The sequence below is a fragment of the Girardinichthys multiradiatus genome, chromosome 23 (genome assembly GCF_021462225.1).
Source record: "Girardinichthys multiradiatus isolate DD_20200921_A chromosome 23, DD_fGirMul_XY1, whole genome shotgun sequence".
NCBI classification, from domain to species: Eukaryota; Metazoa; Chordata; class Actinopteri; order Cyprinodontiformes; family Goodeidae; genus Girardinichthys; species Girardinichthys multiradiatus.
In genome coordinates, this window is record NC_061815.1 from 12,947,825 (window position 1) to 12,970,347 (window position 22,523).

General features: G+C 38.7%; 1 protein-coding gene across 3 annotated transcripts in view; it reads right to left on the reverse strand.

Moving 5' to 3' along the window:
• nrg2b (neuregulin 2b) overlaps window positions 1-22,523 on the reverse strand; it is a 147,976-nt gene that overhangs the window by 18,812 nt on the left and 106,641 nt on the right. For all 3 annotated transcript variants that reach the window (XM_047354013.1, XM_047354014.1, XM_047354015.1), the window contains 3 exons: window positions 17,397-17,499; window positions 14,439-14,568; window positions 7,421-7,548 (listed from right to left, as the gene is read on the reverse strand). In XM_047354013.1, the coding sequence (XP_047209969.1) occupies window positions 7,421-7,548; window positions 14,439-14,568; window positions 17,397-17,499 (361 nt within the window). The remainder of the gene's footprint in view (window positions 1-7,420; window positions 7,549-14,438; window positions 14,569-17,396; window positions 17,500-22,523) is intronic.

The following is a 22,523-nucleotide window of genomic DNA, read 5'->3' on the forward strand; positions in this document are numbered from 1 at the left end:
ATGTAATTAAACCTTTACTTAAGAAACCTTCGATTGATCGAGATGACTTGAAAAATTACAGACCTATATCCAATCTTCCATTCTTATCTAAAATTCTTGAAAAAATAGTTGCTAATCAGAATCAGAATCAGAAAGCTTTATTGCCAAGTACGTTTTTGGACATACAAGGAATTTGTTTTGGCATAGTCGGTGCAATACAATACAAATTAAACAGTATAAACATATCTACAATATAATATAAATATATGTGCACAGTTTTAAGTGAGTGAGAGTAAATATAGAGCAGTATTGGATGTGAGAGCAGTATAATAGTGCAGATGATCATTGTGCAAGTATGGCAGTGCAAGTAAAGCAGGAGTCCAAGCTGAGCGTTAATGTAACGCATAGAGTTGCGAGTTACAAGTGTCCTGTCAGCAAAAAAGGGGGGGTGTGGGGGAAAGGGAGTGTCAGGGTGGTTTCTGGGCTTTGTTAACAAGGCTGGTGGCAGATGGGAAAAAACTGTTCTTGTGGCGTGAGGTTTTGGTCCAGATGGACCGCAGCCTCCTGCCAGAGGGGAGAGTCTCAAAGACTCTGTGACCAGGGTGGGAGGGATCAGCCAGAATCTTCCCTGCCCGCATCAGGGTCCTGGAGGTGTACAGTTCCTGGAGTGACAGTAGACTGCAGCCAATCACCTTCTCAGCAGACCGAATGACACGCTGCAGCCTGCCCTTATCCTTGGCTGTAGCAGCGGCGTACCAAATGGTGATGGAGGAGGTGTGGATGGACTCAATGATGGCTGTGTAGAAGTGCACCATCATAGTCTTTGGCAGGTTGAATTTCTTCAGCTGCCGCAGGAAGAACGTCCTCTGCTGGGCTTTCTTGATGAGGGAGCTGATGTTTGGCTCCCACTTGAGATCCTGGGAGATGATGGTTCCCAGGAAGCGGAAAGATTCCACAGTATCAATTGTGGAGTCACAGAGGGTGATGGGGGCAGGTGGGGATGGGTTCTGCCTGAAGTTCACAACCATCTCCACTGTCTTTAGAGCGTTGAGCTCAAGGTTGTTCTGGCTGCACCAAATGTGTGAGCATTTACACAGAAATTACCTGTTTGAAGAGTTTCAGTCAGGTTTCAGAGCTCATCATAGCACTGAAAAGCTCTGCTGAAAGTCACTAATGATATTTTTATGGCCTCAGATAGTGGACTTGTGTCTGTACTTGTCCTCTTAGATCTCAGTGCTGCATTTGATACAGTCGATCATAATATTCTCTTAGAAAGGCTGGAATATGCTGTAGGGATCAGGGGAACAGCGCTAGGCTGGTTTAAATCTTATCTGTCTGACAGATTACAGTTTGTTCTTAAAAATAATAAATCTTATTCAAACTCCAGTGTTACTTGTGGAGTACCACAGGGTTCAGGACTTGGGCCAATTCTCTTTACTATATATATACTTCCAATAGGTCAAATTATCAGGCAGCATAGAATAAAGTTTCACTGTTACGCTGATGATACTCAGCTTTACTTATCCATAAATCCTGATGAGCCCAACCAGTTAGATAGACTACAAGCATGTCTTGAAAACATAAAAACTTGGATGACTTTAAATTTTTTGCTTCTAAATTCAGACAAGACAGAAGTTGTTGTCTTTGGACCGGAGTCTTTAAAAAAGAAACTGCTTAGTCAATCACTTAACCTGGATGGCATTAAATTGACCTCTGGTAATAAAGTAAAAAACCTTGGTGTTATTTTTGACCAGGACATGTCATTTAAATCCCATATTAAACAGGTTTCTAGGATTTACTTCTTTCATCTCCAGAACATTGCCAAAATTAGAAATATCCTATCCAGCAGTCACGCTGAAAAACTAGTCCATGCATTTGTTACTTCAAGGCTGGACTATTGTAATTCTTTACTATCAGGATGTCCACAAAATGCAGTTAAAAGCCTTCAGCTGATTCAAAATGCTGCAGCAAGAGTTCTGATGAAAATTAAAAAGAGAGATAATATTTCTCCTATTTTAGCTTCCCTTAATTGGCTCCCTGTTAAATCCAGAATAGAATTTAAAATTTTCCTCCTCACATATAAAGCCCTTAATGATTTAGCTCCATCATACATCAGAGATCTGATTGTTCGATATGTACCTAACAGAGCACTTCGTTCTCAGACTGCAGGTTTACTGGTGGTTCCTGGAGCTTCTAGAAGTAGAATGGGAGGCAGATCCTTTAGTTATCGAGCTCCTCTCCTGTGGAACCAGCTGAACCACCCTGTCTACTTTTAAGGCTAGGCTTAAAACGTTCCTTTTTGATAAAGCTTATAGTTAGAGTGGCTTGGGTTATCTTCTTTATTTTTTTACCTCCGCCTTCCTCCCTCCCTGTTGGATGGAGTAAGGGGAAGTCAGGTTTAGCCTGACCAGCTCAGTTATGGTTGAGGTGCAAACACACCCTCCATTTCTGCTACCTGTATGAGCCCTTCTCTTTTCCAATGGTTATAATCAGTCAGACAGAGAGAGGTATCCCAATCGTTGTGGTTTTTAGTATAACAATGACCATCAGTGGGTTCTAGATGGACAAACTTTATCAGTTTATTATTTTACTTAGTGCCCCTACACGTGGCTTGTTCTGGGATGGCCGGGCTCTGACACTCGGTGGTTTGGTCTGGCCTCCCTGGCGGCTCTGCGCCGTTCAGGACCCTTTGTGGGGTGCCTTGAGACGGCATTGTTGTAAATAAGCACTAAATAAATAAATAAACTGAAACTGAAACTATCTCTGTAGTTATGCTGCTATAGGCTTAGGCTGCTGGAGGACATAATGACCACTTTCGTCCTCTTCGCTACATTCTCACACTACTCTCCAATTTTGAATTATTTGCTGTTATTTCAGTTTTTAACTTTATGTTCTCTCTCTTTTCTCTTCCTAGAAGCTACACCTGGCCTGGCTCTGTGTCTACCTGTGACACCTTTCTGGAGAGGGGCATTGTCCAAGCTTCTGCTGGCAACAACTTAATGCTCACCCTCTACCAATGATCCACATAGCCCTGTCTTTTAGTGTTTAACCCTTTCTCTCTCCTAGATGTAGCAATTGACTGAGCTTTTACTGTAACTAATTAAATGTGCTCTCTTTCAGACTCTATCCTTGAAAACGGGCTCAAAGTTTATCTGTTCTTTCTTTCTAGATGAAACGACTAAAGGAGCTACATCCACTAATATTTACTTTTCCTTCCCATAGAAAGTACTCCTAGATCAGTGCTTCTGTATTCTTTGTGTGTCTCTGCTCTGTTCTTTCAAACTCCCAGTCGATCATGGCAGATGGCCGCTCACACTGAGCCTGGTTCTGCTAGAGGTTTCTTCCTGTTAAAAGGGAGTTTTTCCTCTCCACTGTCGCTACATGCATGCTCAGTATGAGAGATTGCTGCAAAGCCAACGCCAGTGACTGTCCACTGTCTCTACATGCTCATCCAGGAGGAGTGAATGCTACAAATCCCTGACTGGATGCAATCTGCTGGGTTTCCTTAGATAGAAAAACCTTTTATCCAATTTGAATAAATAACTGAATCTAACTGCACTGTTCAATGGTTAGGATTAATTGGAATGTATGTACCTGACTTTTGTTAAAGGTCCTTGAGATGACATGTGTTGTGAATTGGCGCTATATAAATAAAACTGAATTGAATTGACTGTATAAAATGCAGCACTGAGATCTAAGAGGACAAGTACAGACACAAGTCCATTATCTGAGGCCATAAGAATATATTTAGTGACTTTCAGCAGAGTTGTTTCAGTTCTATGATGAGCTCTGAAACCTGACTGAAAACCTTCAAACAGATCATTGCTGTGTAAATGCTCACACACTTTATTAGCAACTATTTTCTCAATAATTTTAGATAAAAACAGAAGATTGGATATAGGTCTGTAATTTGTTAAGTCATCATGATCAGGAGAAGGTAATTACAGCTACCTTAAAAGCTTGTGGTACATATTTATTTACTAAGGATAGATTAATCTAAAATGGGGCTGGTAATCAGAGGGAATACTTCCATAAATTATTTGTTTGGGATTGGGTCTAACATACAAGTTGAAGGTTAAGATAAAGCTAATATTTCTGATAACTCAGGAAGCTCCACTTGATCAAAACAGTTCAAACACAGATCAGGTTCTACAGTTACCTCCAATGTTGTCTCACTTGCTGATGTTGAAGTAATCATGTTCTGGAGGATGCCAATGATTTTATTTTTAATAGAATGAATTTTGTTTATAAAATTCCATGATATCATGACTGCTGAGAGCTAAGGGAATGGATGGCTCAAAAGAGCTATGACTCTGTGTAGGTTTGGCAACTGTACTAAAAAGAAACCTAGGATTATTCTTGTTCTCTTCTATTAATGATGAGAAATAAGCTGTTCTGACTTGGCAAAGCATCTTTTTATACAGGTCCTTCTCAAAATATTAGCATATTGTGATAAAGTTCATTATTTTCCATAATGTCATGATGAAAATTTAACATTCATATATTTTAGATTCATTGCACACTAACTGAAATATTTCAGGTCTTTTATTGTCTTCATACGGATGATTTTGGCATACAGCTCATGAAAACCCAAAATTCCTATCTCACAAAATTAGCATATTTCATCCGACCAATAAAAGAAAAGTGTTTTTAATACAAAAAACGTCAACCTTCAAATAATCATGTACAGTTATGCACTCAATACTTGGTCGGGAATCCTTTTGCAGAAATGACTGCTTCAATGCGGCGTGGCATGGAGGCAATCAGCCTGTGGCACTTCTGAGGTCTTATGGAGGCCCAGGATGCTTCGATAGCGGCCTTTAGCTCATCCAGAGTGTTGGGTCTTGAGTCTCTCAACGTTCTCTTCACAATATCCCACAGATTCTCTATGGGGTTCAGGTCAGGAGAGTTGGCAGGCCAATTGAGCACAGTGATACCATGGTCAGTAAACCATTTACCAGTGGTATTGGCACTGTGAGCAGGTGCCAGGTCGTGCTGAAAAATGAAATCTTCATCTCCATAAAGCTTTTCAGCAGATGGAAGCATGAAGTGCTCCAAAATCTCCTGATAGCTAGCTGCATTGACCCTGCCCTTGATAAAACACAGTGGACCAACACCAGCAGCTGACACGGCACCCCAGACCATCACTGACTGTGGGTACTTGACACTGGACTTCTGGCATTTTGGCATTTCCTTCTCCCCAGTCTTCCTCCAGACTCTGGCACCTTGATTTCCGAATGACATGCAGAATTTGCTTTCATCCGAAAAAAGTACTTTGGACCACTGAGCAACAGTCCAGTGCTGCTTCTCTGTAGCCCAGGTCAGGCACTTCTGCTGCTGTTTCAGGTTCAAAAGTGGCTTGACCTGGGGAATGCGGCACCTGTAGACCATTTCCTGCACACACCTGTGCACGGTGGCTCTGGATGTTTCTACTCCAGACTCAGTCCACTGCTTCCGCAGGTCCCCCAAGGTCTGGAATCGGCCCTTCTCCACAATCTTCCTCAGGGTCCGGTCACCTCTTCTCGTGCAGCGTTTTCTGCCACACTTTTTCCTTCCCACAGACTTCCCACTGAGGTGCCTTGATACAGCACTCTGGGAACAGCCTACTCGTTCAGAAATGTCTTTCTGTGTCTTACCCTCTTGCTTGAGGGTGTCAATAGTGGCCTTCTGGACAGTAGTCAGGTCGGCAGTCTTACCCATGATTGGGGTTTTGAGTGATGAACCAGGCTGGGAGTTTTAAAGGCCTCAGGAATCTTTTGCAGGTGTTTAGAGTTAACTCGTTGATTCAGATGATTAGGTTCATAGCTCGTTTAGAGACCCTTTTAATGATATGCTAATTTTGTCAGATAGGAATTTTGGGTTTTCATGAACTGTATGCCAAAATCATCCGTATTAAGACAATAAAAGACCTGAAATATTTCAGTTAGTGTGCAATGAATCTAAAATATATGAATGTTAAATTTTCATCATGACATTATGGAAAATAATGAACTTCATCACAATATGCTAATATTTTGAGAAGGACCTGTACAACAGTAGGCTATTTTTCCAGATTAAGTAGGAATCCTCTAGATGTGTAGAGCGCCAATTTAACTCCAATTTCCTAACACTGTGCTTTAAAATATGCAGCTCTGATTTAAACCAGGGAGCCAGCCTCCTATGTACCTTCTTTTTCAAGGGGGCTACATTGTCTAGTGCACCATGCAACGAGGAAGTAACATTATGAACAATGTGTCAAAGGGAAGAAATGAAATTACTGCCCTCCACTCTGTTTTAATGAGATAATGGGTAAAATAAAAATGAAACAGATTTTTTTAAAGGTTGTTACAGCATTGTCTGATAATGATCTACTATAATAATGATATACTATTCTTTCAGGTGTGGAGTACTCAGTTAAATGAAAGTTAAAGGTAAAAAGAAAATGGTCAGACAGGACAGGGTTAGGAGGAAAACTTTTATTTCTTTCCACTTAATGCCATATTTCAGTCTGGAGCATTAGGACAAAAGTGGGTACAAAGCCAACTGAGTCTAAGCTAGCATAAAAGGGTATATTTAGGCTATCACTTTCAGTGTCAACATGAATGTTAAAATCCCTCACTATGATGACCTAATATTTAACACTAAATTAGATAAGAAGTCTGAGAACTAATCTAAAAATTGAGAATAAGGGCCCCGTGGCACACAAAACCATCATGAAAACAAGAACAAATTAAAAATTGAACAGGATTTTCAGAAACGTTTTTGGTATTAACATTTTGTACGCTCACATAGTATCAGCAGCAGTGCTTCATGCAAACTTGGCCTCTCCTGACACTTACATTCTACATACTGCACATTGCCATTCTTAATCGACAGTGAGATACGGTCATATCACAACTCTGATGAGAATGAGAGAGGAGAAAAGATATTAACAACCCGAGCTCCTTAAATATTAAAAAACTGCCTGGCCAAGCTCTTAATGAGTTTTCAGAGATGGGTTCACTTGAGCCAACATTTCACTAAATGCCAGCAAAACAACACTCTTGGTTAAAACTACTACATGATGTGACGCTGGAACATTTCTTTTCAAAGTGAACAAAATTATCTAAAGGTGAGAAAAATGTAAAACAGTTGAAATAAAAAAATGTCAAAAATGAAACAATATATAAAAGTTGAACCTCAAAATATAAAACGTTTAATACAAAAACCTAAACTGAATCAAACCTTCATTTAAACCGGAATAATTTTTAGAATCACTTATTTTTATTTTAGACATTGTTTTGGACTTACAGAGTTCAAAATCAAAATTTGATATTCATTTTTAACTTTTCAAGTTAACAAACATTGTGACCCTTATCAGGCTCCATAAAATGGATTAATTAAGTGTTCTGCATCAGTACCATTTAACTGCTCAGTCCTTTGCTTTATTGTGTTCTGGTTGTAATGTGTGTGTTTGGTCTACCTGGAAGCATGTGAGGCAGTGGTGGAGTGGTGGGAGCGGGTTGACATTCGACTGCCTGCATAGTTGCCTGCACCCTCAGCTCCATGGCTGATCACACACTCTGTTGTAGGGACGCTCTTTGAAATGTACTAAAAATCAAACATGAAAGCATGTTTTATTGCATGCGCTCCTTTTAAAAGAATAACATAAATAACAATGCAGAAAGCACATTTAATACACAGTAATCACAACAATACAAATCAGCAATTATAAGATGTTTCGAATGTTTATCTGTTTCAGTCGCTGCTGACTCATGCCTGTTTTGTCTCTAGGAAAGTGGTAGGTGTTTTTCTGCTCTCTCTTTCACATCTATCAACCATGTGGCACTAAATTTCCCCTGTGTTGTCAGCGGATCACAGTTTTATTAACACAAACACCCTCTTGGAGGCAGAGCTGCGCTGAAGGCTAAAAGAAGTTTAATTGTTGTGCTAAATTTAAGTCCCAAAGTGAAACAGACTCCATCAGCAACCACAGCTAAGGAGGCAACAGTGGGTTGCTGTGCAGTTTGCCTCCTCTGTCAATTACTTTAATATTAATGAATATCCGGGGGTATTCTTATAGACAACCAAAATTATAATTATAGGGCAGTAAAATTTAATTAAGCACAATGATATATATCTACTTTTATTTGAGTTGCTGTAGGCTTTGCTTCAGATTAACAGCCTTTTAAAGCTCAAATCAGAGATAAAACAATTACGAACATTTTTTAACATAAGGATTATACAAAAAGAAAAACAATTCTCAAAATTAACTTTTTTGTTTTATTCTAGCTTGATACGGTGATTTGTAAATGGTCTGACACCACTTCTGTAAATATTTTGTCACATTGCAAACACAAACTTCAATGTATTTTATTGGAATTTCATGTGAGACAAACACAAAGTGCCAAATAACTATGAACCGGAAAATTGCATAATGGATTTTAGAACTTTTTACGAATAAAAAAATTGAAAAGCGAGTATTTGTATGCACTCCACTTCCCCAGCCTACATCAATAATTTATAAAACCTCCTTTTCCTGCAGTTAAAGCTGTATGCCTTTTGGGGGTGTGTGTCTACCAGCTTTACCCTGAGACTGAAATTTTTGCCCATTTCCCTTACAAAACACCTCAAGCTAAGTCACACTGGATGGAGACCATCTGTAAACAGCACATCTCTCTGCAGACTGCTGCATCCTAGGTGCACAATAGAGTGTTATCGCAGATCCTTCGTCCCAGCTGCTGTTACACTTAAAAACTATCACTGCTCCCAACAAACTCATTAATTGTTTTCATCCCTGCTGTTATTTGAACAGTTTTTGTTTTTCATTTTAATTTCTAGACAGTCTGTTGTTTTTATGCACAATTATATATGCACATGTACATTTTTTAAATGATCCTACTCAGTTACAATTTCTTTGAATCTGAGTATGCTATTTTTAATAACTACAAAATATTTATTATGTTGTAATTTTGCCATTAATGTACAGTCTCTTATTATTATTTTCGTTCTTCATATTTTTTTATCTTTGTGTGAATCTGCATGCTTCAATTTGCCATTCACTTCGCTGCTGTTACAACTGAATTACCCGACCGAGAGTCTATAATGGTTATTTCTATTTTACTTTAAACAGATTTAGCTTTGAACTTTGACTTAGCTATTCTAACCAATGAATACACTTTGATCTTGAACCATTCCATTTTAGCTCTGGCTGTATGTTTAGGGTTGTTGTCATGTTGGAAGTTGAACATCCACCCTAGTGTCAAGTCTTTTCTTGCCTCTAACAAGATACATTTCAGTGTGACCTGCATTTACCTCCATCCATCTTCCCATCAACTCTGATTAGCTTTCCTGTCCCAGCTGAAGCATCTCCACAGCATCTCCACAGCATGGCGCTGCCACCACCATGTTTCACTTCTGAGAATGAAGTGTTCAGGGGAATGTGCAGTGTTTCCTCCACACATAGGGCCTCATCTTCAAAAGGTTTGCGTGTACAAAACTGCATGCAAACCTGTTTGCATTAGCAAAGCTGATCTACACATGAGGTGGTAATTGGATTGTGTGTGCAAAATCAGCGGAACAGCGGGCGCAAACTTTTTAGCGTGTCTGCCTTCATGAATTTGCAAAACATATGATAATGATCCAAATGACCAAATTCATGGGAGGAGGATATGCAAATGTCATCCCTTGCCACCCGCAATGCAATTTTCAAAGCCTGAAACGGTTTGCAGGCGCAATTTTTGCGTGTGGATTTAGCATGTTTGAAATACAGGTGCAAACTGGGACATAAAAATGTCTGCTGTCACTTTGGTCAGAAGGAGGCATAGATAGAATGACAGATGACAGGGAGAGAGAATCTTCTGTACATGTGTCAACAGGTTTGGGTTGTCAAAAATAAAAATATTAAAAATAGATAAGAATAGAGGATTCTATGTAGGATTATCTAAGCTCTGATTTGGAGCCAATCACAAACAAAAGCCATGATATTTCTCCTATGGTAAAACTCCTTGCAACACTTCATTCAACATCATTTCAGCGTAACATCGCCGTCAGTGATCATCTGCTGAACGCGCACATAACTGATGAAGCGCGCACAGCCTGTAAATGCACATCATGCAAAAGACCCACTGTGCTTTGATGTTGATAATACACTCCTCAAAAAAATAAAGGGAACACTTAAACATCACAATACAACTCCAAGTAAATCAAACTTATGTGAAATCAAACTGTCCACTTAGGAAGCAACACTGATTGACAATCAATTTCACATGATGTTGTGCAAATGGAATAGACAACAGGGGGGAATATTTGGCGATTAGCAAGACACACTCAATAAAGGAGTGGTTCTGCAGGTGGGGACCACAGACCACTTCTCAGTACCTATGCTTTCTGGCTGATGTTTGGGTCACTTTTGAATGTTGGTGGTGCTTTCACACTCATGGTAGCATGAGACGGACTCTACAACCCACACAAGTGGCTAAGGTAGTGCAGTTCATCCAGGATGGCACATCAATGCGAGCTGTGGCAAGAAGGTTTGCTGTGTCTGTCAGCGTAGTGTCCAGAGCCTGGAGGTGATACCAGGAGACAGGCCAGTACACCAGAAGACGTGGAGGAGGCTGTAGGAGGGCAACAACCCAGCAGCAGGACCGCTACCTCCGCCTTTGTGCAAGGAGGAACAGGAGGAGCACTGCCAGAGCCTTGCAAAATGACCTCCAGCAGGCCACAAATGTGCATGTGTCTGCACAAACGGTTAGAAACTGACTCCATGAGGATGGTATGAGGGCCCGACGTCCACAAATTGGGGTTGTGCTCACAGCACAACACCACTGGCGCCCTGTGCTCTTCACAGATGAAAGCAGATTCACACTGAGCACATGTGACAGATGTGACAGAGTCTGGAGACACCGTGGAGAGTGATCTGCTGCCTGCAACATCCTTCAGCATGACCGGTTTGGCAGTGGGTCAGTAATGGTGTGGGGTGGCATTTCTTTGGAGGGCCGCATGGCCTCCATGTGCTCGCCAGAGGTAGCCTGACTGCCATTAGGTACCGAGATGAGATCCTCAGACCCCTTGTGAGACCATATTCTGGTGTGGTTGGCCCTGAGTTCCTCCTAATGCAGGACAATGCTAGACCTCATGTGGCTGGAGTGTGTCAGCAGTTCCTGCAAGATGAAGACATTGAAGCACATCTGGGACATCATGTCTCGCTCCATCCACCAATGTCACGTTGCACCACAGACTGTCCAGGAGTTGGTGGATGCTTTAGTCCAGGTCTGGGAGGAGATCCCTCAGGAGACCATCCGCCGTCTCATCAGGAGCATGCCCAGGCATTGTAGGGAGGTCATTGAGGCACATGGAGGCCACACACAATACTGAGCCTCATTTTGAGTTGTTTTAAGGACATTACATCAAAGTTGGATCAGCCTGTAGTGTGTTTTTCCACTTTAATTTTCTGTGTGACTCCAAATCCAGGCCTCCATTGGTTAATAAATTTGATTTCCATTGATGATTTTTGTGTGATTTTGCTGTCAGCACATTTAACTTTGTACAGAACAAAGTATTCAATGAGAATATTTCATTCATTCAGATCTAGGATGTGTTATTTGACTGTTCCCTTTATTTTATTGAGCCGTGTATAATTAATAGAAAAGAACTAAAGACATTATAAGGCAGATTAAATCCTTCATTTGCAAACTGGATGCTAAAATCACTTCTTAGCAGGTGAAAAATTATGGTTGATTATGTTGTTTAAATGTGAACATATGCCAGGGGAGGTTTTTGTTTATGCAGTAAAAAAATATTTTGTGCCACCAAAAAACAATTTAAACAATCAAACACATTTTATATCATTAAAATATTGGCAAAACAAACAAAACGAATTTCGCAAAATCATTGGAAAATAATTCATTGTTACGTACATAAATGTTCGATATAATTGTTTTGCAGGAAATTATGTGACGCTATGTTTTCAAATTAGCAAAGCTATAGCATACAGATTGCCAACTCCTACAACAATCTATTTTTATGTTGCTAATATTATGTTCAGGCTTAAATATTGTGGCTGTTTATGATAAACTCCACATTCTTCAAACATACACTCTAAAAAAAAAAAAACAGAACCTGGAGAGTCTCCGAAAAGAATTAAAAGATCAAGGGAGACAAATTAATTAACAGACATATTTGTCCTTTATATTGTTAATATTGATTGGCCAATTTGTTGCGAGTTACGTCGAGCAAGATAAGAGAAATAATCTCGTTGGGGCAGATGACAAACCTGCTGAGTAGCACAACAAAAGTTAACTAACTGTAACAGTCCAGAAAAGCAAGGGCCGAACGGGACAGAAGGAAAAAATCAGCAACTGGATCATTTATAATGATGCAGCGTACCAATCCCTGCATATTTCTAGCAACACAGCAGAGGATCTGTTTGCTTTTCCTCTTGTTCCAGCCAGTAGCACACGCAATTTCCTCATTTACATAGGGCGGTCTGCACCTGTTATCCATTGCACGCGCCATCTTTAAAAAACGCACGCAACATGCCCCCTTATTGCACGTGCAATTTATTTATAGTACATGCAAATTAGCACCCGCTATTTGGGATCTTTGAAGATCAGGCCCATACTGTTTTGCATACAAGCCAAAAAATTTACATTGTGTCTCATTTGACCTGATCAACTTCTCCTACATGTTTGTTATGTCCCCAACACAGCTTGTGCAAATCTTAAACAGGATTTCTTATGGCTTTCTTACAACAATGACTCATTTTGTCACTTTTAAATAGAAGCCATATTTGTAAAGTGTCTAAGGGTTATCTTGTTGACAAATTGTTCCACCTGAGCTGTGGATCTGTGCAGCTGTTCCAGATTTACCATGGATCTCTTCGCTTCTTCTCTGATTAAGGCTACAGGTAGTGGAATTTTAAGAAAATGGACCTGTGAGATGTTTGTATCATAGCTCTGCCTTAAACTTCTCCGTGCCTTTCTCAATGCCCTGTCTGCTGTGTTGTTGGTCTTAATGAAGCTGTTTGTTCTCTAATGTTCTCTTGTAAACCTCTAAGGCCTTTAAAGAGCAGCTGGATTTACACTGAGATTAAATTAAAAATGAGTGGCCTCTGTTTACCAATTTGGTGATATCTGAAGGCAATTAGTTGTACTGGATTTTATTCATAGAATAAGAGCATAGAATAACCACATATTCAGATTTTTATTAGTAAAACATTTGAAAACCATGTATCAATTTCTGTGCACCTCACAGTTTTGCACTACTTCATGTTGGACTATCACACAATGTCCCAATAAGATACATTGTGGTTTGTGTTTGTAATGTGAAAAAATGTGAAAAGTTAAAGGGGATTGAATACTTACAGAATCTTTACCAGATTTTTCCCTGAACATTTTGTTATTTGTTTAAATTTTTAAAGCACAGAACAGTTGCAAAGGTACATGCGGTTATGTACTGCGTTAATTGACATCATATTCTTAGAAGAGGTCCTATTGCCACTGCTGAATCGTGTTTATTGTTAATGAATTACTGCCCAACCACCTGAAGATAATGGCCATTTGTTACCCCTTTTCAACTTTGTCCCCTAATGCAGTCATTTCCAAAGGGGGGTTACTTGTACCCCTAGTGGCATGTTAGCACATTGCTGGGGGAACGTCGAAACATTTAATATTTTATTTCAAAGATGATGGGTAAATATCATCAGTTAGTAGAAATAATTCTTGGATGTACAAAATACACCAAGCTTTTATCAACCAAAAAAGCAAAAAAGGCATGATAAAACAACTACAGGTGGGAAAGACTAGAGCAGGAGTGTCATTGCTGTTCATCTGCACGACGCTCCGCTACCGGGAGAGGGAGAGAGAGAAGGGTAAGAGCTGTTTCCATTCTGTCTCCAAATCTATCAAAGTTTAGCAAAGACAAGCAAGCTCAGGTGTCTCATTAAAGCTCAGTTAAATGATGAAAACAAAGTACAACAGATATAGTTAGCCTATATATTATTTTTGTGAAGTGTTTTTTTCCTGATTTTTTACATTCTATTTTTGCTAATATGTTTGACTGAGGAGGTACTCGTGGGGTTAAAAATTGATCAGGGGGCACTCAAGTCTAATGTTTTTAATATCTTAGTATCTTCTGCTGCAAATGACAAAATCCCCACCTTCACTGTAAATCACATGCTGAGAAATGTTATTCTATAATTATGAAACTATTTGCCCATGAAATCTTTCAGAGTGGCTATTTCCTCTTCATCTTCCCCCCTGACAGACTTTTCCTCTATTCTATGCTCAGAATATTCAATCACGCTACTTGACCTGTTGCCAGATAACCTAATTAGTTTTTAGATTTTCCACTGGGTGATTTTTCTTCCTGTCTTTTGTTTCCTGTGCCTGTTTGTGGTGACCTGATGTGTATTTTTTGGTCCTCAGCAGTTGGTATGACTTTATTTCCACAGTCGATGAGTTATGTTCCACCTGCTGTGTGTTGCCGCTGTGTGGACTCACATCAACCATGGGGATCTCCTCAGGACCGGGCCCAGGGTGGTTTGGCCCATTAGCCAACATGCGGTTTGGCTGCTCCACACACTGATTCTGGTTTTGATGTAGGTGACTCTGCATCTGCTTCCTCTGCTTCCTGGAGGGGTGGTAAATAATGTGTAAAAATAAGTAATCTGACAAAAGCGTTTAACTGTAAACGATGTCTCTTTTTTTCAGATGTCCTACTCTGTTTTAAGGAATTGATTTATTGGTCTCTGTAGGTTCCAGTGTTTCTTTTTTCTGTCACGCATTACATTAAATAACTTTTTTAAGCAATATTTTTTAAGCAAAGCAGTAGTGCTCTTCAGACATCCGAAAATGAAACATGAACATGGTTTTCTGCTGAACATTACTGTAAAATGCTGTAACCATTATTATTACCAAATATACCATATGTGCAAAGTCACATACCAAGAAAGCCAATAGCAACTAACATTAGACGAAGTGGTATTACTTAAAAAGCTGTTTTAAATTATTATTATTATTAAAACTTTATTTTTCTGTAACGATTAGTAATATCTTTACAAGGATGTCCTGGCCAAGATAAAAAGCAGCAGAATATACAAAAAAATAAAAAAATAAAAAGCTATTACATTTACAAAGTAATATTAAAAGGATATACAATAACAATACTTGGACATAACAGTTATGTGATCAAAACCTCTGACAGTTTTCATTTAAAAACTAAATGATACAGCACTTAAGCATTACAAGTGCAAGATGTGACTAAAATGTCTGACAGTTTTTGTTTAAAACTAGATAAAGAAATAGGAGACGCCAACCTCAACCTGAGCTGCAGACCATTCCAACACCATGGGCCAAAATAGGACAGACTCATCTATCCTGTCTGTTCGCACAAAGGGCACCTTAAACCGTGACCAACTATTAAAGGAAACTGTTGTCTCTGTTTTAAGTTATTTATTACTGGCCCTAAAAAAAAAGTCAGATAATATTGTATCTGATAATACATAAGTTTTAAGCACTTTTACAAATAATTTGGATTGAAAGTTGATATGTTTTGAATTGGGGTTCTGTTATGACATTTGAGCAGTGAATATCTTACCTATAATAACATAATTAAACAACCATAGGCTTTCACGTCAGTAACCAACATGGCAGCGCTGCTCAGCTTTACAAAGTATGAACTGCTTTGAAATGTCTAAGTCAAGGGTGTTCAAAGTGCGGCCTGGGGGCCATTTATGGCCCTAGGAATGATTTTGTGTGGCCCCCGACCACAGATCAAAATACTATAAATTTGGCCAGCCTGGTGGTCGATACAGATGGACTAGACTTAAAAAAAATTTTAGGGCAAGATTATTACAGACAAATTTCTTCTTCAAATGGAAGAATTAGGGTACAACACAGAGTATTTCTTTTTTATTATTACGCTTTTTGCTTTTACTTTAATTCAATAGTGAATAGGACAAGGAAGCTTAAACAAATTTTCCTCAGAAGAAGACTTTGACAGGCCTATTCATTACACTTGGTTAAATACAGCAACCGTTTTTGAACTAAGCGTGACCCAGGCTAATGAAATTAGAAAACTGTATAGCTTTTGTTTTTAAAAAGCAAAATCCTTTTTATTTATTATACATGTTTTGTTTATTGTAGGTAAAACAAAAAAAACAAAACACAGTAAATCTACTTTTGTATTTTTTATTAAACAAATTTTGGCCAAAGTGGTAAACAATTTGGACACCTCTGGTCTGTGAAGTTTTTTTAAAGTTATTAAAAGCGCAATTTATTTTTGACTCACCCTAATTCCAGCTAGGATCCTAATCTTCATGTATAAGTGCAGTGTATAATGCCTTGACTACACTACTCCAGACAAAACAAGGACAGTCATATGTGTGGAACCTCGAAAGACACCACCCATCACTCTCATTAGGTTACTGCTGTTTTTAAACTACAGTTTGCAAACTTCAAGCAGCATGTCTGTTAAAATAGGCTAATATCAGCCTCTTATACTCCTAGTGTTGCTCTATAAAGAGCAGAATTCAAACGTCTATGATTTTATGCCCACTAACCCCTTGAAAACAACTGGTAAATTAAGCAAGTGTTGAATATTTCTGCATCAGTACATATGAAAGATCAAACTAACAGTAAAAATAGCATTACCATGTATTAACTACAAAATCAATATATTATTTTAGCAGCTTGAATAATTGTTGCTGTTAAATTTCAAATAAAAGTTATTAGACCACATTACACATAACATTGTGAAATCTGTGGTATTTTACTCAAGTTATCATACCATCAGAATCTTACACAGACCCATAACTAAATCGGAGCTGGAGTTTCATTTTGGTTCCTTTTAGTAAGTAACATTTTCATCACACATCTGAAATTTAGTAACTCAAGAAAAAAGCAAGACACAGATGTGAGGAATACTCATTAAAAAGCCTCCACTGTTGTAATTCCTGGCACTGAATTGAATGCGATAGTAGGTATGCGTATAGTGGGCTGCTAGTTTGTTCTAAAAGTCAGATTTGCAGTGTCTACACATAAACACTAAAAACGATTTTGGGGAATTTCTTTTGGAAAGCCTTGTTATTAATTTCAAATGTTTCTGCTTAAGGAAAAGATGTGCAAATAATGCAGAAAATATATATACATTTTCCAAAAATATCCTTGTTAGTGTAGACAGGGCCTCAAAACGTTTCTACTGAAGGGTAAGATGTTGACTGCTCATAAATGCTTAACAGAACTTCATGAAAAACAATCTGAACCACCCCTTTTAACCTTGTTCTAAGTTTGAATGTAATTACATTAGTTTGTCTATTGTAGACATATTCCCCCTTCTCTCCTGCTGCATCAGGAACAGAAGCAGCAGCTGATCACCATTGTTTCTTTATACAGGGTAATGGGAGGGTTTAGTCTTTCACAAATAAGGAGAGATCGTTTATCTCTCCTTCAAAGACATACTTGGTTTTGCAGTAGGCCACCACACAAACGATGCCAACCACTAACAAGGCCACACAGATGCCTGTGATCGTCAGCACCCGCCGCTGGTAGAGCTCCTCTGCCTCTGTGGATGAAAGCACACGCACGAGCAGATACACAAAGTTCACACACACACGGATCCACACACAAACGTTCATGCGTTGGAGAAAACGGACAAGGAAGCCATATCATACATCCAGAAACACACACACACAACAAACATACAGCATGAGCGCTACTCCATTTCTGGTAACTAAAGAACATTTTTTTTCTCACTATTATTTCTTGCTACATCACTTCCCCTGAGCTGTCTGTACAACTCCTGCTTCTTCATATCACATGCCTGACACCTAACTTTACAGCTACAATAACCAGCTTCTACAATACAGAGAATTATTTCTAACATCTCAGCTGCACAATAGTACTTTACCTACACAGGTGTATTTACAGTGACCATGGGGATGTGATGTAATGATACACATGATGCAGAAGGGGATTTGACTACATGCCTGTATGGATTGAAGGAAAATAACACAGGTCATCCAGGTTACATAAAAAATAATACAAAAATAAAATACCAAAATTTTGATTAAAAAGACAAACAGTTTGTTAACGCCACAGTAGCATGGGTCTACATTATAATTTAGTACTCACACGCTCACCGTAACTGAAGTAGAAGTAGTTTTGTTTATTTCTTTATTGTTCATGATATGAATACTAATTTATTGTGTAATTTACTTTTGTCCACCATCATAGTCCTATTGTGTCTATTTTGACATATTCCCAATGTTCTTTCCAGGGCTATAGAAAGACACAGGCAACATAAACCTAGCAGGCAAAGTAAGGAAACTTAGAATGCTTCTTGGCATTAAATCTTATACCACTGGAAAGCATGTTAATTTCCTTTTAAATGGTGCCACGTTTGTAACAAAAAATGCTTATGTTGGGTGAGCTGTAGAGCAGAGTATGTTGCTTGTGCCACATACTTGTCAAGTATGCCAATGCAAAGCAGCTTGTTTTGCTAATGAGTCTTGTTTGCCACTTGTGGCAGAATCTCATCTCGATATCTCTCTGCAGCTTAACCCACAAATGTGACACCATTTAAGGGGAAAGAAACGGGCCTTGAACTTTTATGAGATTCACTGGCAAGAAGTATTGTTACAACAAATAAAAAAGAACTCTAAATACAAATATTTTCTTACTTTTGTGCTAAGTTGACATGCACATTACATGCTGTGTGCAACAAATGGCAACCCATAAAAAATGTCACACAGTAAAGAACTTAGTTTGCTGTGCAAATTGATTAATTACCTTTCTATGTTTGCTGTTTTTGTGTCTAGCACCCATTTCAGCATGCTTCTGGATATACAATGCCCTCCTTGGTACAGGCATGCTGGTAAAGATGTCTACAAAAGCCTTAACATAATTGATTGTTATGGAGACTTGGTGACCCCTTGTTGCAGCTCTCCATCAGGGAGCTTTGGATGTTTTGTTTTACCTCAATTACCACCCTGCTCATATTGCATTAAGATAAAATAAACCTCCTGGTCCAGCAGTGAGTAATGGTAACTATTTTCATGTAGGAATCTCCTGACCTATGAAGATCAACACATATCTGCCTTACTCTAATAGCATGTTCTCTTGTTATTCCCATTTTGAACAGTAGATAGAAGACATGGCCTCTGTGACATATTTATACCACAGGAAAACATAAAGTGACAGGTTACAAATCAAAGTTCCCAGATGTGGAAGTATAAATTAAAAAATGTTTCAGTTACATTTATTTCATATTATTTATATCATCATTAGGGTTGACATTAAATGGTAAATTTGCCACAATATAAGTAATAGTCAAATCAATAAACATATTTAAATGAAATAATAATTGATCAAATATATATTTTTGAGTAATTCATTTGAACTCATTAAGTAATATGTTAAGTTACTTAATGTTAAGATCATATACTTTTATGTCACGGTTTGTATTAATTGTTTTAAGGCTCCTGTGCTGAAGAGTCCATGAAATAATTCAAACGGTCACAGTGGCTTGTAATATAGCCCCCAACATATGATTGGTTACCCTGCACAGGAAGTCCCCATTAGACTAATTAAATTGATTAGAGCCGTTTTAGACCCGCCTACTCACGTTGAGGTTGACATGCTAAATTCATGACATGATACAGCACATGACAATAAAGGAATAAATAAACAATAAAATAATTAGATATGTTTTTATAAATTGATACATCTTCAGAAATAACATATTTAATTTAAATATATACTAATAATAATTATCCATGACTTTGTTTTTAATTTTAACTGATTAATGCCACCTTTAATCAATCTTTTGATTGTTAATTCAAGTAATTCTTCATTGTGGCCATTTTGGACTCTCATATTTTGTATTTGATTTTGTTAAAACAATTATATCTTAACATGCTACAGCAATAAAAGATAAACTTATTGGAAGGCTTTTTACTAAGCTTTACCAGGGGTACCAATAAAGGTAATATGTCTTTGCTATCTTTTGTTCTCTAAAAAATTATTCTGCACCACTTTAACCACCTCAAGGAAATGACAACTTTGTGGCAAAGCTGTGTGACACCTTTAAAAGTGAATCTGGTAGCTTTTAGGCCTACTCTGGCGTAACACTCTGTGTCTAAACAGCAAGCACAACAACACAATGATGGAGAGAGCGACAAACAAAAGAAGTCATGAGGGGAAGATCAAATCATAGTGATGAGGAAGGAGGAGAAGAAGAAAACACAGGACGGAGGTAGAGGAAGGGGGTGTGTCAGGAGAACTAATTCCCAGGAAGCAAATAGTGACCTAACTTTGTCCGCTTTTCAGTTAACAGGATTATAGCGGTCCTCTAAGTGTTAGTTCTGGTCAGATTACAGTCCCTTAATGCTAGCATCTTCACAATCAGCAACATCTTTTTAAACACAGCTGCCAACATCTATTAAAATGCTTGTCAGCTAAAGCTGTGATCATTTCAATGGTGGAAAACTTGTAAGATTGTTAGCTATAGTGTGATTTGAAAAATTATTGGCCAAAAGCAAAATCTGTCATCTTTTTGTAATTTATCACATCACTTTCTATTCTTCCTCCAGCAAAAAGCTCTGGAAAGGGAGGGAAGTGAGGTCAAGAGAGGACATGAGGAGAGTTTCTAAATAGGGCCTCATTAAGGGGCCTTGGCCCGGCTTAATGTGTGTGTGTCTCACGGGGTACTGGTAGAGAAATCTTAAGCTAAAAAGGGGCAGGAAAGCTCACTAAGCCTGCGGGGCCAACAGCAGTTATGACTTAAGAAAGGCGAGCTCCTGATTCTGACAGTGAGTCAATCAAGGGCATAATAATAAGGACAGCCTATGTCGTCAAGCTGTTTGCCTGCTTTTGGCAAAGCTCAAAGAAAATACTCACAGCCTGGCTTTATACAACAGGCTGTTGAGGCCAATGTGCGTACTGCCAAAGCCCAAACAATGAGCCAGATTCTCAAACATTATTTGATTTTCGAACAATTGTAGCTTTTGCCCTGGTACTACTACCACATCAGCAAATCTTAGATTTGGCCTTTACATCCTGCTTGATTTGACCTCTGAGCTTTCAAAAACATACAAAGCATTGCAAAAGTGTCCACACCCCAGGACATTTTTTACATATTGTCAGGTTACAATCTCAGTGTATCACAATGTTTTATGTGATAGACCAATGCAGTATTTTATAGTACTGCATACTATAAAATGAAAGAAAAATCACATGTTTCTTAATTTATTGTACAAAAACAAATCTGAAGTGTTTTGCATGCATTTGAATTCAACCCATTTACTCTCATACCCCCAAATAAAATCCAGGGCTATTAACTGCTTTCAGAAGTTAATAGGACCAACCACTTGTGTGTTGCTTAATCTCAGCATAAATGTTGCTGCTTTCAAGGCCTCAGAGGTTTGTTGGAGAACATTAGTGAACAAACAGGAACATGAAGACCAAGGATTGCAGCAGACAGGTGAGGAAGAAAGTTGTGGAGATGTTTAAAGCAGACTTAGCTTATAAAACAACATCCAAAGTTTTAAACATCAGTTTTCAGTACTGTTGCCTTGCAGCAAGAAGGCTCTGGGTTAAAATCCCGGCTTGGGTTCTTACTGCATGAAGTTTGCATGTTCTCTCCATGCATGTGTGGATTCTCTCTGCATTTTCCAACTTCCTCAGGCACTCCAAAAATATGCATGTTAAGTTAATTGGTCACTCTAAATTTTCCTTAGCAGTGTGTCCGTACATCATTTTTGTCCTGTGGGTCTTTATGTTGCCTATTGATGGACTGGCAGCATCTCCAGGGTGTACCCCCACCTCTTTCCAGAAGACTGCCCCCTTTGAACCTGCACGGATGAATAGGTGTAGGCAATGAATGGATTTATAAATGACCATCTCACATAGGCATGTTAAATCCATCATTTCAAATGAAAAGAGTTTGGCAAAGCTCTACACCTACCAAGACACAGCAACCCATTTGAGCTGACTGGCAAGTAGAGCGTGTAGTGGACACAGCAAACAAGTGCATGAAGGTACTGTGGTCAGATGGCACCAAAGTTTACCTTTCTTGGCCTACATGCAGAACACTATAGGTTTGTTTGCCCTACATTTGTCAGTGGTTGAATATCCCCAGCATTTTATATCAGTTTAATTAAAAGAAAGTAGGGACTTCTGCTTTCAGCATCTTGATGAAGACGCAGTGAGAGATAAATATTTAAAAAAAAATGTTTTTTCAGCATTTTATGTTATGAGATACAGATTAAAGCGACCACAACTGCCAATTGTTGATCATTTACCTATTTGAAGTTTAAATGGAGCAGACACACAGTCGTGCCAGCAGTGTGTGTGCATGGTGTCATTCTTCCTACAAGATTGAAGCAGTTAATTTAAAATCCACTCTAGCTACATATCTCCACACAATTTGGAGTGGCAGTCAGTGGCTATTAAATCATAACTGCTAAAAAACAATCTCAAACTATTGCTGTATTAGTCTGATTTCACAGTTCTTAATCACATTCTGGACTCCGCTGTTGTGTTGGGCAGAGATCTTAGACCCAAGACAGATGCAGTCATGCAGGAGGA